This window comes from Belonocnema kinseyi, chromosome 5, assembly GCF_010883055.1.
Source record: "Belonocnema kinseyi isolate 2016_QV_RU_SX_M_011 chromosome 5, B_treatae_v1, whole genome shotgun sequence".
Taxonomy (NCBI): domain Eukaryota; kingdom Metazoa; phylum Arthropoda; class Insecta; order Hymenoptera; family Cynipidae; genus Belonocnema; species Belonocnema kinseyi.
In genome coordinates this window covers 138731417-138749621 of record NC_046661.1, presented here as the reverse complement: position 1 = coordinate 138749621, position 18205 = coordinate 138731417, and the positions used below count along the sequence as shown (strand labels likewise).

Here is an 18205-nt window from a genome sequence, read left to right as displayed (position 1 = left end):
TTAAAGTGTTAAAATATTATTGTTTGAATTTCAAATCAAAATAATTATTCAAAAATTGTATAGACAAATTATTGTAAAGAAACACGTGTGCCTTAAACGAAAAAAATTTCTCCCTAAATTTTCTTCGAAACTAATAACACTTCTAAACAAACTTTGCAGGTTTCAAATCAGAACTAATTTATCTCAAAGTTTCTTTTTAATTTTTTAAATTAAAAATTCGATTTTTCGGTAGGGTTTTTGTAATTTAAAAAAATGCTATTCACAATTTTCTTAGAAGAGTTTACAAATTGTATAATTTATAATTAAAAGCCTTAAAAATCGAACAGATTAGATTTTTTTTTTAATCGACAAAAAATGAAATATTTTCAGATTCGAATTTTGAAAATTCGCGATAGCTTTCTTCTGAAGGTTATTCTTTTAGTTATAAATTTCAATATTCGCTTGAAAATTTAATAATTTTCTTAACCAAATATTCATTTTATTTGAAAATTGTTTATAGGTCTAATTTTGGTCTTAGAGAGTAAACTGGAACATTCTTTATATGAAAATTTAACTATTATTTTTTAATTTTTTGTTCAAATCATATGTTTTAGGAGAAATTGCATCTTTCTTGAATAAAAATTAACTTTACGGTTGAAAATTAAACTCTTTTTCTGTTGAAAGTTGGTTTTTTTGAATTTAGAATTCACCTGCTCTAAAAGCAATTACATCTTTTCTGGATTAAAATGCAACTGCTTGCTTGAAAACTAAAAAATTTGTTTAAAAAGTCATAATTTTTTGTTGAAAATTCTACTACTTAAATATAATATTTTGATATTAAAAAGTGCACTGAAATATTTTCTGGATGAAAAGTTTAACTTTTTAAAGAAAAGTTTGTGGTTTTTCATTGAAAATTGATCTCTTTTATACAAATTTTATCTTTCTTGAATAAAAATGCATCTATTTGGTAGAAAATTCAACAATTTTGTGGAAATGTCATCATTTTTAGTCAAAAATGGTTTTTTTATTGCAAAGAGAAGAAATTTCACTTTTTTACATGGAAATGGTAACTTTTTGTTTAAAAATCATTCTTCTTTGCTTAATTATTCGCCTAATTTGTTTAAAAGCTTTGGTTGATTTGGTTGAAAGTTTAATTATTTTATTGAAAATTATTCTTTTTCATTTGAAAATTCAACTACTGGGGCAAAAATTTAACTACAATGTTATAAATTTACTTTTTTGCTGAAAGAATCCTGTTCTTGGTTTAAAATTGAAGTTTTCAGTGGAAAAATACTTTCTTTTTATTGGTTTAAATTTCATTTTTCAACAGAAAATCTAACTTTTCCATGTTTTTAAGATTGATCCTTTCTAGTAGAATATTCGCGTTTTTCATTGAACACAATAACTTTTTAGTTTGTAATTTTATTTTTGTTTGGCAAAAATCCATCAGTTTCGTGGAATTTTTTTTTTTTTGCTGAAGTCTTATTTTTTATTTAAAAAATCAATTTTCGTAGAGAAAATTGGTCTTCTGGCTTGAAGGTTCAATAATTTAGCTAAACTTTTATTTATTTCAACAAAATTTGTTTATAAATTTCATTCTGTTTTTTTAAAATAAATTAATAAATTTGAAACTTTTAAATTTGTCTACGAAATAGAATTTTTTCCTGTCATAAAATATTCGATGTTAAAAGTATTAAAAGAATAAAATGCGGGTATTTGAAGATAAATTATTTGAGATGAAAAATTGGTTAAAGGAAAATCAGGGAATTACGAAAATGTTTTCGGTTCCGAATTTTTCCGCTAGAGGCGCTACGAGCGATGCAACCTAACTAAATTTGAATTCGCGCGTCCAAGTTTTCCGAGAGTGAGGTCTCCTTAAGGTCAATTCAGACTAGCCGTGCTCGGTTGCGGTTCGCCGGTCCGGTTGGACTCTCGGCCAATCAGCGCGTAGTCGGTCCTGGTTCCGGTTCAAGCATTCAGGTTCGATTCTAATTTCAACCGTGCGTTCGCAACTGTAGCCAATGAGAGCGGTCGCTAAAGACACGAGGCCTGTCAGCTGTTTCTCGAGCTTGCTGCACGTCACTCACGCCTTCTTCTTCTTCGTGTTCCTCGTTGGCGCTATACCTGCTTTATAAAAGCTTTGTATATCCGGCAATGACCAAATTGAAGGTCACTCACGTCAATTTAATCTATGAACCGCGCATGCGTGAGAATGACAATCGTGTGGGAGCAGTGGGAGCTGCACCGGTCAACCGAGAACTGTCGAACCGCAACTGAGAATGGCTAGTCTGAATTGGCCTTCATAGTACTTTGTGGTTTTGCTATTAATCGTGCTAGATGAATCTGAATTAGGGGTGTGAGCAATGAAACGTTTCATTGTAACATTGAACCTTTCACTTGAAATTTTCAAATGTTTCACAGTCAAAGTTTCATCGTTTCATAAAACATTGGGGGGAAAAGAGAGAACTTCCATATGCGCATGAGCGAAAATCAGTAATTATTATTTAATCAACGATTACTGGAGAAAATGGGAATTGATTTTCACTCCTTATTATATGCGGTTTGAATTTTTCTGCTACCATCTTTGAAACATTGCAATGTTTCACGAGACCTTGAAAGTTTCATGAAACTTTTCATTGAACCAAAGTTTTATGAAATCTTACAACCCTAATCTGAACGCATATTATAGGTTATGTTGGCGCTGAACCTGCTAAACCTGTAACAGTTTTTGGTTGTTACAAACAATATATATTCTAAAATATGTATTTAAAATCTGATGTTTTTACAATGGGCACAGATTGTTTATCACCTTTTAAACATGTGACTAAAAGAAAAACATTTCATTAAAATTTAGAAATAAAATAAATTTGGAGCGTAAATTTTGACGTTATAGTAACAGTCCAACAGTGCCACTTCTTAATGACTTCGCATGACACGACCTTCATCTTCGCTGACTCGCTACGATTTATGACGATTTTTTTCTATTTTTACGACTTTAAATATATTTTTACGACTTAATATTTTTTTACTGATCTCGTAATGGCTACAATGACCTAAACATTACTTAATAACTTTTTCTATATTTTTTACTGCACTATCTCTATAGGAACTTATAAGTTTCATTACTGGATCAAAAACAAGCGCTCGAACACTTTGTCCATAAATCAAGTCCAAGTGGTTCAGTCTTTTTGCAGATATCAAATTATTTTCGACAACGTTTGGTAATTTTTTTGAGAGGATTTCAACGTCCTGAAAAAATTGGGAATTTAACAAATTATATTTTTTCGTTTATTTTTATTTGAATGATTTTACCTCTGGAGGGGCTAAATAATCATGAAGTCCATGGAAAAGAGCGATAGGTGTGTCCACTTTTTCCAGCGGGTACACAGGTGGCGTTGACGAATTGTATAATCGAAGATTTTTTATTAGTCCATAATCGTAATGGGCAAATGTTCCTAAAAAATGGAATTATTAAATACATGATTTATAAAAAAGTTGTGTATTTATCTTTGGAATAAGTATTTATGTTCCGTTTCTTTCTGAAAAAAATCAAATAATGTGTTAGTTGACAAAATAAATTTTCAGAGGAAATTGAAAAAGATTTATTAACTATTTAAATAATTTCCTAAAATTCCGACAAGTAATGAAGAGGATTTTTTTGAAGAAAATTGTTGAATCAAAAATTATTGAGGCTTTTTAATAACCTGGAAAGATTTGAAGGAATTACAATTTTTATCATGTGATTCATGAAAAAAATCTCAAAGATTAAAAAAAGTCTATTTAGTCAGGTAGATTTTTTTTTAAATTACGAAAAAGTCGAATCATTTTAAAAGATATTTAGAAGGTTCAGACTTTTTTAAAAGATTCTAAAATAGTTCAAACTTTTAAATATTTCCAAATTGTTTTAAAAAGCGTAGATTTTCTCAACTTTCGAAAATATGAACTCCTCAAGAATACTGAAAAGTTTCAAGATAATCTTAAAATTTTTCTGAAGGCTCCTGGCAAAGTATTTAATAACTTTTTATTATAAAAACAATAGTTAAAAAAAGATTTTAAAACCATTCTAAAAAATCACTAAACAGAATCTTGAAGGTTTTACAAAACTATTTTTTGATTAAGAAAGATTTTTTTACAAATTTTAGGAAAAAATCTAATCATTTTTATAAATTTTTAGAAGATAATAAAAAAAATCTTATAAAGTTGCCTTGCGAAATTTTAAATGATTTCTTATTTCGAAAATATAATTTAATGAAAATATTTAAAATGATATTTCTTAAAATTGCAAATGTTTCTTTAAAAATGAAAATTCTGTCTTTTTTATTTAAAATTTAATTATTCTTCCATTATATTTTTCGATTTTTTTTTGTTTAAATGCTTTGTTAGACTGTTTTGTACAAAGTTTACTTGTTTTGTCCAAAAATCATTATTTTAGAAAATTTCTAAAGATTTAGAACAAAAAATTTAGAAGATTTCAAACGCATTTTAAAATGTCAAGAGAAAACAAATTCAAAAAAAAGTTTTTTGGAAAAAAATTAAAATGATTTTTGAATTTATTTTAAATCTATTTTAAAAAAATCTATAACATTAAAAAAGATTATTCAAATCAAAGAATCTAAAACATTTTTAGAAATTTAAAAAAAATTTTGATCAGCTTTTTTAAAGTTTTAGATGAAATTAAAATCATTTCAAAATTATATTCAGAAGATTAAAAAAATTCGCAAAGGTTTAAAATATTAGAAAAATGTTTTTAAATTCCTGGGAATATCAAAATTGATTCCTTGCTTTAAAAAATAAATTTCAAGAGAACATATAACAAAGCTTTTGAAAATTTCCTAATATTTCCGAAATTTTAAAGAGATACAAAAATAATTTGAAACAAAAAATGATGTAAAAAATGTTTTTTTAAATGAAGCTTTTCGAAAAATGTAAGAAAAAAGACTTAGAAGCTTTTTAACAATTTTGAATCATTCTAAAAGAATCAAAAAGTTTTCCTCAATACTCCTTGGAAAATTGCAAATGCACAACTAATCGCGAGCTACGTGCGTATAGTTTTTCCATTGGAAGCGCAAATAATTTGTAATTAAAAACCAAATTTCCAAAAACAATTTATTTATTAAAAACTTCTAATGGCTTCAATTTAAGCTTTTGGAAATTCGCAAACATTTTTGAATTCTTCAGATATGTCGAAAAAGGGTGCAGAACATTGTTTTAAATCTTTTATTTTCATTTTACTGAGTTTTACAAACTTTTACGTAAAAATTGAGTCAATTTAAAACGATTTTAAGACTATTAGAATTTTTCTTTAACTTTGTTAAAAATTTGTTTCTTTTTCAATGAAAAATAATTCTTTTCGTTATAAAATTTGTGTTTTAAGTTGCAAATTCAACCTTTCGTTTAAATTCTTGAATTTTATTAGAAATTCTTCTTTGTTGGTAGTAAATTACTCTTTTGGTTGTTGGTTGAGAACTCTTGAATTTTATTAAAAATTCGCCTTCTTTGGTAGTAAATTATTCTTTTTGTTTGAGAATTTTTGAATTTGATTGAAAAATCATCTTTTTTAGTAGTAAGTTAATCTTTTTGTTTAAAAATTTATCTTTTTCAGTTGAAAATTCTACTTTTTGGTTCAGAATACTTTAATTTTGTTAAAAATTCGTCAATTTTGGTAGTATAATAATGGTTTCGTTTGAAAATTCATTTTGTTTCGTTGAAACTTCCACTTTGCTCTTTTCTTGAGAACTTTTGCATTTTCTTGATTTTTTTTCGGTAGAAAATTAATCTTTCTCTTAATAAATTTATTATTAGTTGAAAATTCAAGCTTCTTGTTTTAGAATTCTTTATTTTTGTGCAAGATTCGTCATTTTCGGTAGTAAATTAATCTTGTTGTTTGAAAAATTTATGTTTTCACTTAAATTTAATAGACTCCTGAAGCTCCTTGATTTCCGTGAATTTTTTGGATTCCGTGAATTCCTTGAATTCCTAAATTCGATGAATTCCGTGAATTTTATGCATGGCATGAATTTCTTAAATTGCGCAAATTCCATAATTTTTGTAATTCCGTGGTTCATGGATTCCTTGAATATTTAAAATTATATAAATTCCTTGAGTTCCTTGATTTCCGTTACTTTTTTAGATTCCATGAATTCCTTGAATTCCTAAATTCCACGAATTGCGTGAATGCCGTAAATTCCACGAATTCCGTGAATTCCTAAATTTTTTTGAATTCCGTAAATTTATTCAATTCTGTAAATTCCACGCATTTCATAAATTCCTTAAATTCCGTGAATTGCATGCATTCTTTGTATTCCGTGCATGCCGTGTATTGCTCGAATTCTGTTGATTGCGTGAAATTCATGAATTGGGCTCATTCAATTAAATCCGTAAATTCTTTGAATTCAGTAAATTCTGTAGATTTAACGAATTCTTTAAATTCCATGAATTCCTTGAATTCTATAAACTGGCATTTTAATATAAAATTCCAATACGTGTACGTAATTCATGGAAATCACGGAATTCATGGATTTCACGCAATACATGAAATTCATAGAATTCACGGAATTCGCGCAATTAATGGAATTTAAGTAATTCGTGAAATCGGAGGAAATCATGGCATTTATAAAATTCACGAAATTAAAGAAATTCGTGTAATTTAATCAATTACTGAAAATAAATAAAATCAAGAAATGCACGTAATGTATGGAATTTTTGCACTCTCCTTGAATTACATAAATTCCGTGACTTCCTTCAAGTCCAAGAATTTCGGGAATTTCAATTCCGTGAATTTCCTGAATCCATTCGATTCGTGAATCCATTCGATTCGTGAATTTTGAGAATTGCATGAATTCTTTGAATTCCGAGGGTCACATGAATTCTGTGAATCCCTTGAATTATGTCAATTCCTTGATTAGATTAAATTCTGCGAATTCCTGGAATTCCATAAATAATCGTATTCCGGGAATTTCGTAATTCTCCGAATTATGTGAATTACTTTCATTCCTTCGATTAAATAAATTTCGTGAATCCCATGAATTTTATGAATTCCATGAATTCCGTAAATTCCTTAAATTCCGTGAATTCCTCGAATGCTATAAATTCCATAAATTAAGCTTACTTAGGGAATTCTATGAATTCCATAAATTTGGTGAATTTTGCGAATTCCATAAATTCCATGAATTTTGTGAATTTCATGAATTTTGTGAATTCCGTGAATTTTGTGAATTCCGTGAATTCTACAAATTCTGTAAATTCATTTAATCACATGAATTCCTTTAATTACATGAATTCACTGAGCGTATCTGATTAGATTCACTTCTGCTATGAACAAGATCTGCTTCATTTTAAAGAACAGGGAGTTTCAGTTCTTCGCTTACAATAACTTTGCCTTAAGCATTTTCTGAAACAAACTCTACTATCTGAATGTTTTCAAATTATTCACAAAATTCGGCTGCTCTAGTTTTTCCTATGACATAATTATTTTTCTCAAGTTCGCGGCTCAAAGTTTGAGAAGTTTTGTTATTTTCTTTGCTTATCTCGGTCTAAAAATCACACAACTTTTTGACTACATTTCTAATTTCGCACTTTTTCAAAAATAATAAGACTCGCAGTGTGCACTCCCGAAACAAATAAACGTCACACTTGCTTGGCAATAGCTGCTCAATAATTTCTGAAACCGTCCCACCCATGTTGCAGTCCATTTTCCTTTTTGAAAGTTTCCTTTTTGAAAAATTAAACTTTTCGAAAGGCACATAAAACCAAAGCACTTGCGCGTGCAAGCGTGCTGGGCCCATAACCTATTGGAATTTTATGTTTCGGAATACCGGACAATCGTTTTATAAATTATTAAAGAACACGCCTGATCTGGCTTTTGCCAAAGAAGAGAAAATTTTCGATACTAACAATAACCGAAAAACAAATTGGACATACAAGGGAGATGCTCTGAAAGCAGGCGTACCAATTTTCAAACATACAGGAATTATTAAAACAAAATACCATCATCTAAAAAACATATTATATTATTGATTAATTTTCATTTTATGATTCTTCTTTAATTCTTTAAACAATGTTTTATTTATTTATACACTCGAACTCCAAAGATACAAGCCCTGATGATACGAGTGCTCCACAGATACGAGCGTCCAAAATCCAAAGGAGCGAGCGAAATTTTTCCCCCTCAACCCCTGCCTTGAGAGTCTGGCGCGCGCAAGTGCGTGGTGCCTTAAATTCAACGTGCGCCTGCGCATATTAGGCCCTAATGCGTTATCAACCATTACCCGCGTAATATAAATGACGTAGGAGTCGGAGACTTTTTCACAGTTGTAACTTTGGAGTTCCAGATTCCCGAATTTCTTCAAAATTATTAAATTTAAAAAATTCATAATATTCAATAATGTTAATTTTCAATTATAAATAAAGAAACCATCCAAATATTTTCTTTAGTTATTGAAGTTTTTCTAAAAATTTAAAAAAATTCTGCATTAGTAAAAAAAATGATTTCACACCTTCCCCAGTTTTTTTACAACTAGGAAATCTTTTGACAATTTCTTTGTCATTTATCTATTAAAATTTCTTCTGAAAAATTAAAAAATAAAGTTGTGGACAACAATGTGCGCCAGGTCTCGTGAACTTAACTTTTTAGTAAAAGGATATTATTAATCATTACCTGGTTTAGAAAATCCCAAAAGGAAATGTATGATTTGCTTCCACGAACAACCCGCAGGACTGAATTCCAAAATATTTTTCCAGTCACTCTAAAAATAAAAACTTGTATAGTCAAAAGCAATTGTTACGTTTTTAATTTAATGTGAACATAAAATTGTTTGAACATAACTTAATGCGTAATAATTCTTACTCTGGATAAGTCCTCTGTTCCAGGACCAGCTATTGAAAAAATTATCATAAAACATATGTCTTGAGTTATCATACCGTCACGACAAAAAATTCTTGCCATCTCTCTGATAAAGGGGGAAGATGGCATCAGTTCAAAATATCCCATCTTGTCAAAATGTTTCTATTAAAAATAATATAAATTTAAAAATGTTTTTTTTTCAGATAATAATAATTACAATTATATTTGAGCTTTGCTATGTTTTATTTACATGGTCTAATATCTTTATTTAAATATTGTTTAAGGAATCTTTATTATTATCACAGAGTATTAAAATTTATTAACGTCTTTACAGACGCTGGGAATCGAACCTCAGATCTTCCGATTGTCGGTCGGGTGCTTTCTCATTAAGCTAATGGAGAGATCGAGAGAAAAATTCTTTTTCAAAAATACGTATATTATCAAATTTTTCAAGGAATCTGCATTATCATCAGAGAATAACAGAATTTCTTAACGTTTATACATGCTAGATAAATCTATAAATTAGTAGCTTAATGGGAAAGCACCCGACTGTCAGTAGAAGTTCTTAGGTTCGATTCCCAGCGGAGCAAAAAGAAAAAATCTTTATTCAGAAAATAGTTTCTTGAAAAATATCTGGTAAACACTATAATGTCAAATATAAAACAATTATATTTATAGTACCTTAGTGTCCATAGCAAAAGAATTTAGCAATACACCCGCTCCTTTCAAATGCCCTAAAAAGGCAGCAGGAGACAAAGCAGCAACAAATCGTACTTTTTTATTGTATTCTGGTCTTATGGAACCCATTACAAAAAACTGCGTACAACCTTGTGAAAAACAAACGAGAGTTAAATCCTTTTGGCCACTTTTTTCCAAAATGTAGTCTATCGTCGCTGTTAAGTCAAATATTCCAAATTCGTGCCAACTGAAAATTTTTTCATTATACTAAATTGCTTTTATCATAATCATTTTAAATTACATAATTACTATTAATTACCTGAAATTCCAAAATTCGGTATCTTGTACAGAAAGTACTGTGTGGTTTTTTGAAAAAGTATTTCCTCGATTGTTGCAAAGCCAAATATCATATCCATCCTCAGCCAAAAGTAAAGCTAGTAACAAAATGTTTTAAAAAATGTAAGAAAAGTATATTGTTAGATCAAGCCATTTTTTTGGTTAAATATTTTATAAGGCTAAATATTTTTTTAATACCTAGTGATCTCTTGGGACCCAAGACGATCCAATCAGACGAGCATCCCAACAAGGAATGAGTCATCAGTACCACTGGTTTTGAGATGTTATTTTCCGACTTTTTTTCTCCACGTCCACCAGGTATGCGATGATGTTGAAGAATATTACCATCCCTTGTTGTTACGTGATGAAGTTCGATAGGGTATCCGTAATTAGAAACAATTTTTACCTAAACGCATATTTTTTATGATTCAACTAGTCGTCCCGGACAAAAAGAATATCTAATTTACAATAAAAACATATTGAGGTAATCAATCGAGATAAAAAGTATCCTGTCCCTCAAGTGGACCAAATTGCACACGGTATACAAAATTTCATGAAGATCGGTAATGTAGTTTCAGAGTTTAGTGGCGACAAACATTTCTAATATGATCTTTTTTTAATCATTATTTTCTGGATCAAACATTTCAACCGTGAATAAAAAATTTAGTAATAGTCGTAGCCAAAAAGTAAAAACACCCCCGTAATCGTCTGAGCCATATCTCTAGGTATTTTTTTTGTTTTTTTGAGAAAGTCATTTTTTAAACAATTACGTTGTTAATTAACATTGAATCTTCATTATAAAAAGAACTAAAAGCCCTGTAGAAAAAGTAATGATAGTTCTAGATTCATCTCGGAAATATCTCCAGGTGTTTTTTCATGAAAAAAATTATTGAAACAATTATATTGTTTATAAATTTTAGGAATTTATTTAACATTTTTGGTAAGCAATTAAGTGTTAATAAGTAAAACGTAACATACCTTGACGTACCATAAAAGAAAAAAAATATAAACAATGCAAAAAAATGTATTTGAACATTCTTTTTGCCCCCCCCCCCTCCCCCGCACACACCTCTACGATATCCCATGGCGCATATAGATTTGATTATTTAACCTTTATTATAAAATAAGCTAAAAGTTCTATAGAAAAGGTAAAGATAGTTCTGGATTCATTTTGGCAATATCTTAAGGCGTTAAAAAAATTTTTTTTAAATTAATTATTCAAACAATTACATTGTTCATAATTTTTAGGAATTTATTTAACAATTTTGGTAAACAATTAAAAGTTAGTAAGCGAAACATAACAATTTATTGTTAATATAAGCGAAACATACACAATAAGCGAAACATAACAATCTTTACCAAAATTATTAAATAATTTCCTAAAAATTATAAACATTATAATTGTTTAAATGAATAATTTTTTTTAAGAATAAAAACACCTTGAGATATTGCCGAGATGAATACAGTACTATCTTTACTTTTTAAAGGATTTTTAGTTTATTTTATAATAAAGGTTAATTGTTAATTAACAACGAAAGTTGCTTGAAAAATTATAAAATGAAAAATATGAAATTTTGATAAAAAGAAGTCGATTTTATAAGAAAGGGGATGAATTTCGAATAAAATTCAAAAACTCTTAACCCAGTAATTGAATTTTGAACTAAAGTAGATTAATTTTCAACAGCAGAACGAAATTTCTTTTCAAAATTCATCTATTTCACTAGAAAATTTCATCTTTCTTCGATTAGAATGCAATGTTTGGTAAAAAAATTCTCAAATTTGGTTAAAAAGACATTTTTTTATTATATATTTAACTATTTTGTTTGAAGTTTATATTTTTTTGTAGAAAATGCAACTAGTCTTATAAAAATTTCTTCTTCATTTAAAACTCATATTTTTATGCTAAAAGGTCAAATTGAAATTTTTTAGCTTAAAATTTAACTATAATTAAAAAAATGTTTTGCTTGATTTAAAAATTTATTTATTTTAGTAGAAATGGCATCTTTCTTAAACAAAAATAAATATGTTTGTATAAGAATTTAACTACTTATTTTTTTTCGTTTAAATTACAATTAAATGAATTTTTTACTGGAAATTTATGTTTTGTGGTTAAAAATTCAATTTTTAAATGAAAAAATTACATACCAAAATTATTTATAAAAAATAAAATAACAATTTGTATACAATTTCTCAGTAAAATTCTGTAAACATGTATTATAGACAGACAATATTGTTTGTTTATTAATTTTATTATAAATTCGCATAAGCATGAATTAACTCCGCTGAAACTCTAAAATTTCGTATTATTCAATATTTATAAAATTGCATTTCTATAAAATATAAGTTTTAATAAAAAAATCATTTGCAAAGCTGCATTTTTTAAATTTAGGAATTTTTAATTGTAAATCTTCCAAATTGTAGAAATTAGAATGGTTTATTTTAAAAATACAAGATTTCTTATCTTAAAATTGTACACTAGAAATTATATAATTTTTATGTTTAAAATTTTAAAAACTCTTCATTTTTGATGATTTACATCTGAAATTTGATCAATTTTGAAGATTAAAAATTAAAAACACCTGAATTTGGATTTTCAAAATCATTACGATTTCAGAATTGTTATTAATATATCTTTCAAAATTTAGGAGTTTTCAATTGTAAATCTTTAAATTGAAGAATTGTAAATCTCACATCTTTGAAATTCAAGAATTTTGTGTTGCAAATCTTCAAAACTGACCTACATAATAAAAAAAACTGTTCAAAATTACATAGCTTTGAAATATAAATCTTGAAAAGTAAGGAAATTTTAATTTAAACAATTCATCAATGAACTATTTCAAAAACATTTCTATAATTATTAATAGTTATGCGAGTTTCAAGTTTGACAATTAAAAATGCTGCCATTTAAAAAGTTTACATTTTAAATTTCCTGAATGAAAAAGATTTAGAAGTGAAAATAAATTTAAAAATTAAATTTTTGGACCAACGACTCAAGCTACAAAAAAATGACAAATCTTGCGTTTCCAAAAGAGAGCTACAAATTTTCAATTAATCATGATTGCTTTATAGGATGCGCAATTTTGGTTTTATTATTGAAAAGCAATAAAAAGAAGTAAATTAATTTTTTTTCAAACAACAAAAGTTATGAAAAACATAAAAACTCATCAAAAAATAGATTGAAAGTAAAAACGTTAATTTTTTGGGAAAAAGAAAACAAGAAAGACTAAAAACAATTGAGATAAAAGTTCTTAAACAAAAAAATATGTAAAAGTTTGTTATAAACTCTGGTTATTAAAATATTAAAAAGTGTGCATCAAATATAAACAAATAAAATTTATGGGAAAAAAACAAAAGTTGCAATCAAATGCTTCATGATAATTTTCATTCTAAAAGAAAGCACATTTTTTGAATAAAAGTAAGTTTCAAAATGATTAAAATATGGAATCAGGCCCTATGCAAATTTATTTATAAATTCCGACTTTATTCAGTCGCCCGACTATAAAGTTCGATATTACACAAGTTCACAGATTTACAATTTTTAAATATAAATTAAAAATTCACTAATTGATCGATCTGGATCAAATCTTAAGAGATTTCTGTCTATAAAATTATCGCAAGGATTTTTTTTGAATATTCGTTTTTTTTTTTTTTTTAAATTGTTACTATTGGTCTGGTGTAACATTTATTAACATTGATTCCATAATTTAAAATTTTTTAAGCAAATGGAATTTGTTAAAATTATTTTTCCTGATTAAAGATTATTAATATTTCTTTAGTGCAATATTGATCAAAATTGTCTGAATAATTTTTAATTATTTAAACAAATCCCATTTGTGTAAAAAATGTTTCTTTTTTCAAAAATTCCTTGCACTTTTCGTTTATTTTCATTAAGTGTCATAAATTTATTTTCAAATATTTTTCTTTTGTTCGAACAATAAATTATTATTTATTTTGAACTAAAAATAATTTATTATTTATACACTTAGAAAATATTTTAAAATAAATGTATGCCATTAAAGATAACAAAATGCCAGTTCGACGAATTTTTAGAAAAAAACTTTTTAAACAAATGAAATATGTTTACGAAATTGAAAATTAATGAACCAATATTGATAAATATTCCACTAGACGCACAGTAATAATTTCTATTTAAAAAAATTCGAAACGGAATTGTTTACTTACAATTAATTTGTTTAAATAATTTAAAATTAGTTAAGTCATTTTAATAAATATACCACTAGACCAATAGTAATAATTTTAGATAAAAAAACGAATTTTCAAACAAAAATGTTATAGAAATTCCAATGGTTTAAACAATTAAAAATGAATCAAACAATGTTATTAAATATCTCACTAGACTAATATTAATACTTTTACGGGGAAAAAAGAACAAATTTTTGAGAAAAAAAAATTTAAACAAAAATAATTAGAGTTAATTAAAAAATGATAATAAATATTCCACTAGCTCGATTCCTAAGAAACGCATAGCCTAATTTTCTTTTTAATTCCATATTTCATACTTGTAAATCTCATTTAAAAGAAAAAATTATACTCATAGGCTTTACATAAATTATTTGAATAAAAATTTTGTTACAAATCAAAATCTGCGGGTAGTTCGCAAGTTTCAGGACGTACAGAGAACGCGTCTGTTGTATTTTGCGCTTCGCGCTTGACACTATATTTACCTCACGCTAAGCACTCGTTCTCTACACTTCCCCCGCATTCGTGCAGAAACTTTTAAAAATTAAAGATCACACTATGGACAAATGTAATTTGGTGATAGTGAATTCTCTTTTGTTAAAGCTCCCTCGACTCTGACGAACACATTCTTATTACGTATCTCGTGCCTCGTACTAAGTTCGAAGAACTCTATCGAAAAATTATTAATAACAAATTTGTAAATTTTTTTCGTTTCTTATTTCGTTTTTCCAAAAATTAATTTTTTGTCTTTACTCATGTTCTTTTTCAAATTAAAACAAAAACTAGGCGTCGTCTCAAAAAATGGTTGATAAGAAATTTGCAGATCTTTTAGGGGAAACAACTTTTTGCTATTTGCCTTTATGTTGTATCCTGTGTCAGTTATACCAAATAAGTTCTTTTATTTTTAATATTATTAATTTTAAAATTACTTTTTTTCTTCAAAAAGATTTACTCTCATAGCTTTAATGGGAATTGAACCACAGAATTTCCGATTTTCGGTCGGGTGCTTTTCCATTAAGCTATTAGAGAGATGGAAAGAGGAATCTTTTTTCAGACATACACGCTATTTGAAGCTAGGTGCTACATTTCCTGATCCGACTAATTTAAAGGAATCTGTATTACCATCAGAGATAGTTAACATAAATCAGTGTAGATATCTTTTTCACTATCGTAATAATTTAAATCAACACACTGAACAATTTGACTGTTCAAATAAGAGAAAATACTTAACGTGATTACAAACTAGATGGAAAATAATTTGTTGAAGATTTTAAAATAAAATTTTTTCTAAGAAAAAAGATCAACTCCTTTCGCTCCACTGGTAATCGAACTACAGAACCTCCGGTTGCTATTCCGGTGGTTTTCCATTAAGCTATTAAAGATATCGAAAGAAGAATCTTTTCTCAGAAATACACGCTATCTCAAGCTACGTTTTACGTTTTATAACGCGAGTAATTTAAAGGACTCTGTATTATCATCAGAGATAGTTACCATCGATCAGTGTAGATATCTTTTTCACCACCGTAAAGATAAAAATCAATAAATTTATCAATTTAACTGTTTAAATAAGAGAAAATACTTAACATGATTACAGACTTGATGTAAAAGATTTTGTTTAAAATATTTAAATAAAGTTTTTTTCTGAAAAAGATCTACTCTCTTCGCTCTACTGGTAATCGAACTACAGAATTTTCGATTTCCGGTTGGGTGCTTGCCCATCAAGATATTAGAAGGACCTGAAGAAGAATCTTTTTCAGAAATACGCGTTATCTCAAGCTAGGTTTTACGTTTTATGATGAGAGTAATTTAAAGGAATCTGTATTATCATCAGAGATAGTTAAGTAAAAATAGAAATCAACACATTAACTAATTTTACTGTTCAAATAAAAGAAAATACTTAACGCGATTACACACTAGATAAAAAATCATTTGTTAACAATTTTTAAATATAATTTATTTTGAAAAAAGATCTACTTTCTTTGCGCCACTGAGAATCGAACCACATAATATCCAACTTCCTGGAAGGTGCTTTTTCGTTAAGCTATTAGAGATAGAAAGAATCTTTTCATAAATATACGCTATCTTAAGCCAGATGCTACATTTTATGATACAAGTAATTTAAAGGAATCTGTATTATCAATGCCAATAATTACCATCAGTCAGTGTAAATATCTTTGTAGCACTGTAAAAATACAAATCAAATAAATTTAATCTTCAAATAACAGAGAAGAATTAACGTCATTACAGACTAGATGGAAAATAATTTTTTTTTAATCAAAATTTTTCGGAAAAAAGATCTACTCTCGTCGGTCCAATGGGAATCGAAACGCAGAACTTCCGTTAGGGTGTCTTCCCATGAAGCTAGTAGAGAAAATAAAAAAAAACTTTTTTTTAGAAATACACGCTATCTCAAGCCAGGTATTACATAGAAAATAGAGCTAGAAATCTACCTATGGATCAAGTTAAATTTTCACATAACTGTAAACACCTAAGGTCTTTGCAGACTAGAACGGAAATAATTTTTTTTTCAGTTTTAAATTAAATTTTTCTCAAAAAAGATCTACTTTCTCCGCCACACTGAAAACTATCTCTGATGATAATACAGATTCCTTTAAATTAATCGTATCATAAAATGTAACACCTGGCTTGAGATAGCGTGTATTCCTGAAAAAAATTCATATTTTAGAAACTCAATAAGTGTCTCTATTGAAAAAAAGTGCAATAATTTTTAAAAAATGTTTTTTTTTTTAAACCAGGAAACAATTCAAAACATTTAACAAATTCTTTTTCTTTCACTTGAAAATGAATTGCCATTTCTCAACCCAGAAATAACCTTTAAGCAACTTATTTGTAACTAATTGATCATAATGAGTAATAAATAATGAGAAAAAAGTAATTTACGTTGCTGATTAGAAAATCCGGGATAGGTAAATGAAAAACTTGAACTTACGAGTTTTTCAGTCGCATCAGAAGATTCACTTCCAGGTGTTGAACAAATGAAAAGGCTAATTAAAAAAATCGCGATATCCATTTTCAGGCAATAATTTTATCCACTTTACGATATTTTTGATTGGCACTAGATATTTCCAAGGTATGTTCTCTAACACATTATCATTTATAAACTGCGAAAAAGCGCGAGATGCAGTCTATTAATGAGGAATTCTTCAAGGTAATATTTGCGCTAAATTAAGAAAAAAAAATCTTAAACATGAATATTTATTACTTTTTATTATTACTTTTTCAACTGCAATGTTGGCATACTTGACTAACTAAAAGTGTTTTAGTAGCGAAAAATGTATAAAAAATCAATTCTTTAATACTAATATCGATTTTATCTAAAACTGGAATACTGCAATTTTCGCTGTATCGCTTTCTCGGTTAAAATACTAACATTCAGCAAAAATTTTTCGTGTTTTTAAATTGAAGCCAGAACTTGAAGGTATCAGCAAATTCTTTTGCTCGAAATATTTAAAGAGATGTTCTACCACTTAAATATAATTTCAAATGAAATTTTAGAAAAATAATAATTCATGATTGGTGATGCAAACTGACCAAGTGAAACTTAAAGATTATATGAAATTTTTGTACACTGAAAAAAAATTTGCATTGAAAGAAGCAAGTATTTTCTTTTTACAAGGGACCGATTTTCTTAAATCAAGAAAATAATAGAATCAGGACAACTATTTGAATCAAGAATATATTTACTCTAAGAAAAAACTATTGAGTTCATTTGTTTCATTATACTTATTTGCGTGAAGTTTAATAAAATATTGAATTGAGAATATTATATTCTCATGATGAGTAACTAAAACTCTAACAAAATTCTTGATCCAAGTAAATTCATATACTTATTTTGACTACTATTTTAATTGAAACAATTTTCATGTTCTTGGGACGAGAAAATGAATGTATTCAGCGAAGAAATAATTTCTTTTAAAATAATGCTTGAATATTTGCCTTCAAATAACTGTTTATTTAAAACGAATGTCAGATTTACTTTGAAGATACCTATGTTATCAAAATAGAATCACATCAGTCTTTTCAATATAAAAACTGTAGACTATATACAATAGACATCGTACACATATTATGAAAATTAATATATTGGTCTAAATTAATTTACTTCTTACTGCAAAAGTATCTCATTAAGTTGAAGTGATATGAAGTTGG

At 27.4% G+C, this 18205-nt stretch overlaps 1 protein-coding gene across 1 annotated transcript; it reads right to left on the bottom strand.

The window, feature by feature from the left end:
* Positions 1 to 1973: 1973 nt before the first annotated feature.
* LOC117173913 (lipase 3-like) lies at positions 1974 to 17066 on the bottom strand. Its single transcript, XM_033362560.1, has 9 exons — positions 16986 to 17066; positions 10034 to 10241; positions 9819 to 9933; positions 9503 to 9746; positions 8825 to 8983; positions 8636 to 8723; positions 3292 to 3434; positions 3044 to 3228; positions 1974 to 2103 (listed from the first exon to the last, which is right to left on the bottom strand). Exons 1-9 carry the CDS (start codon positions 17064 to 17066, stop codon positions 1974 to 1976), a joined length of 1353 nt encoding a protein of 450 aa, XP_033218451.1.
* Positions 17067 to 18205: the final 1139 nt, after the last annotated feature.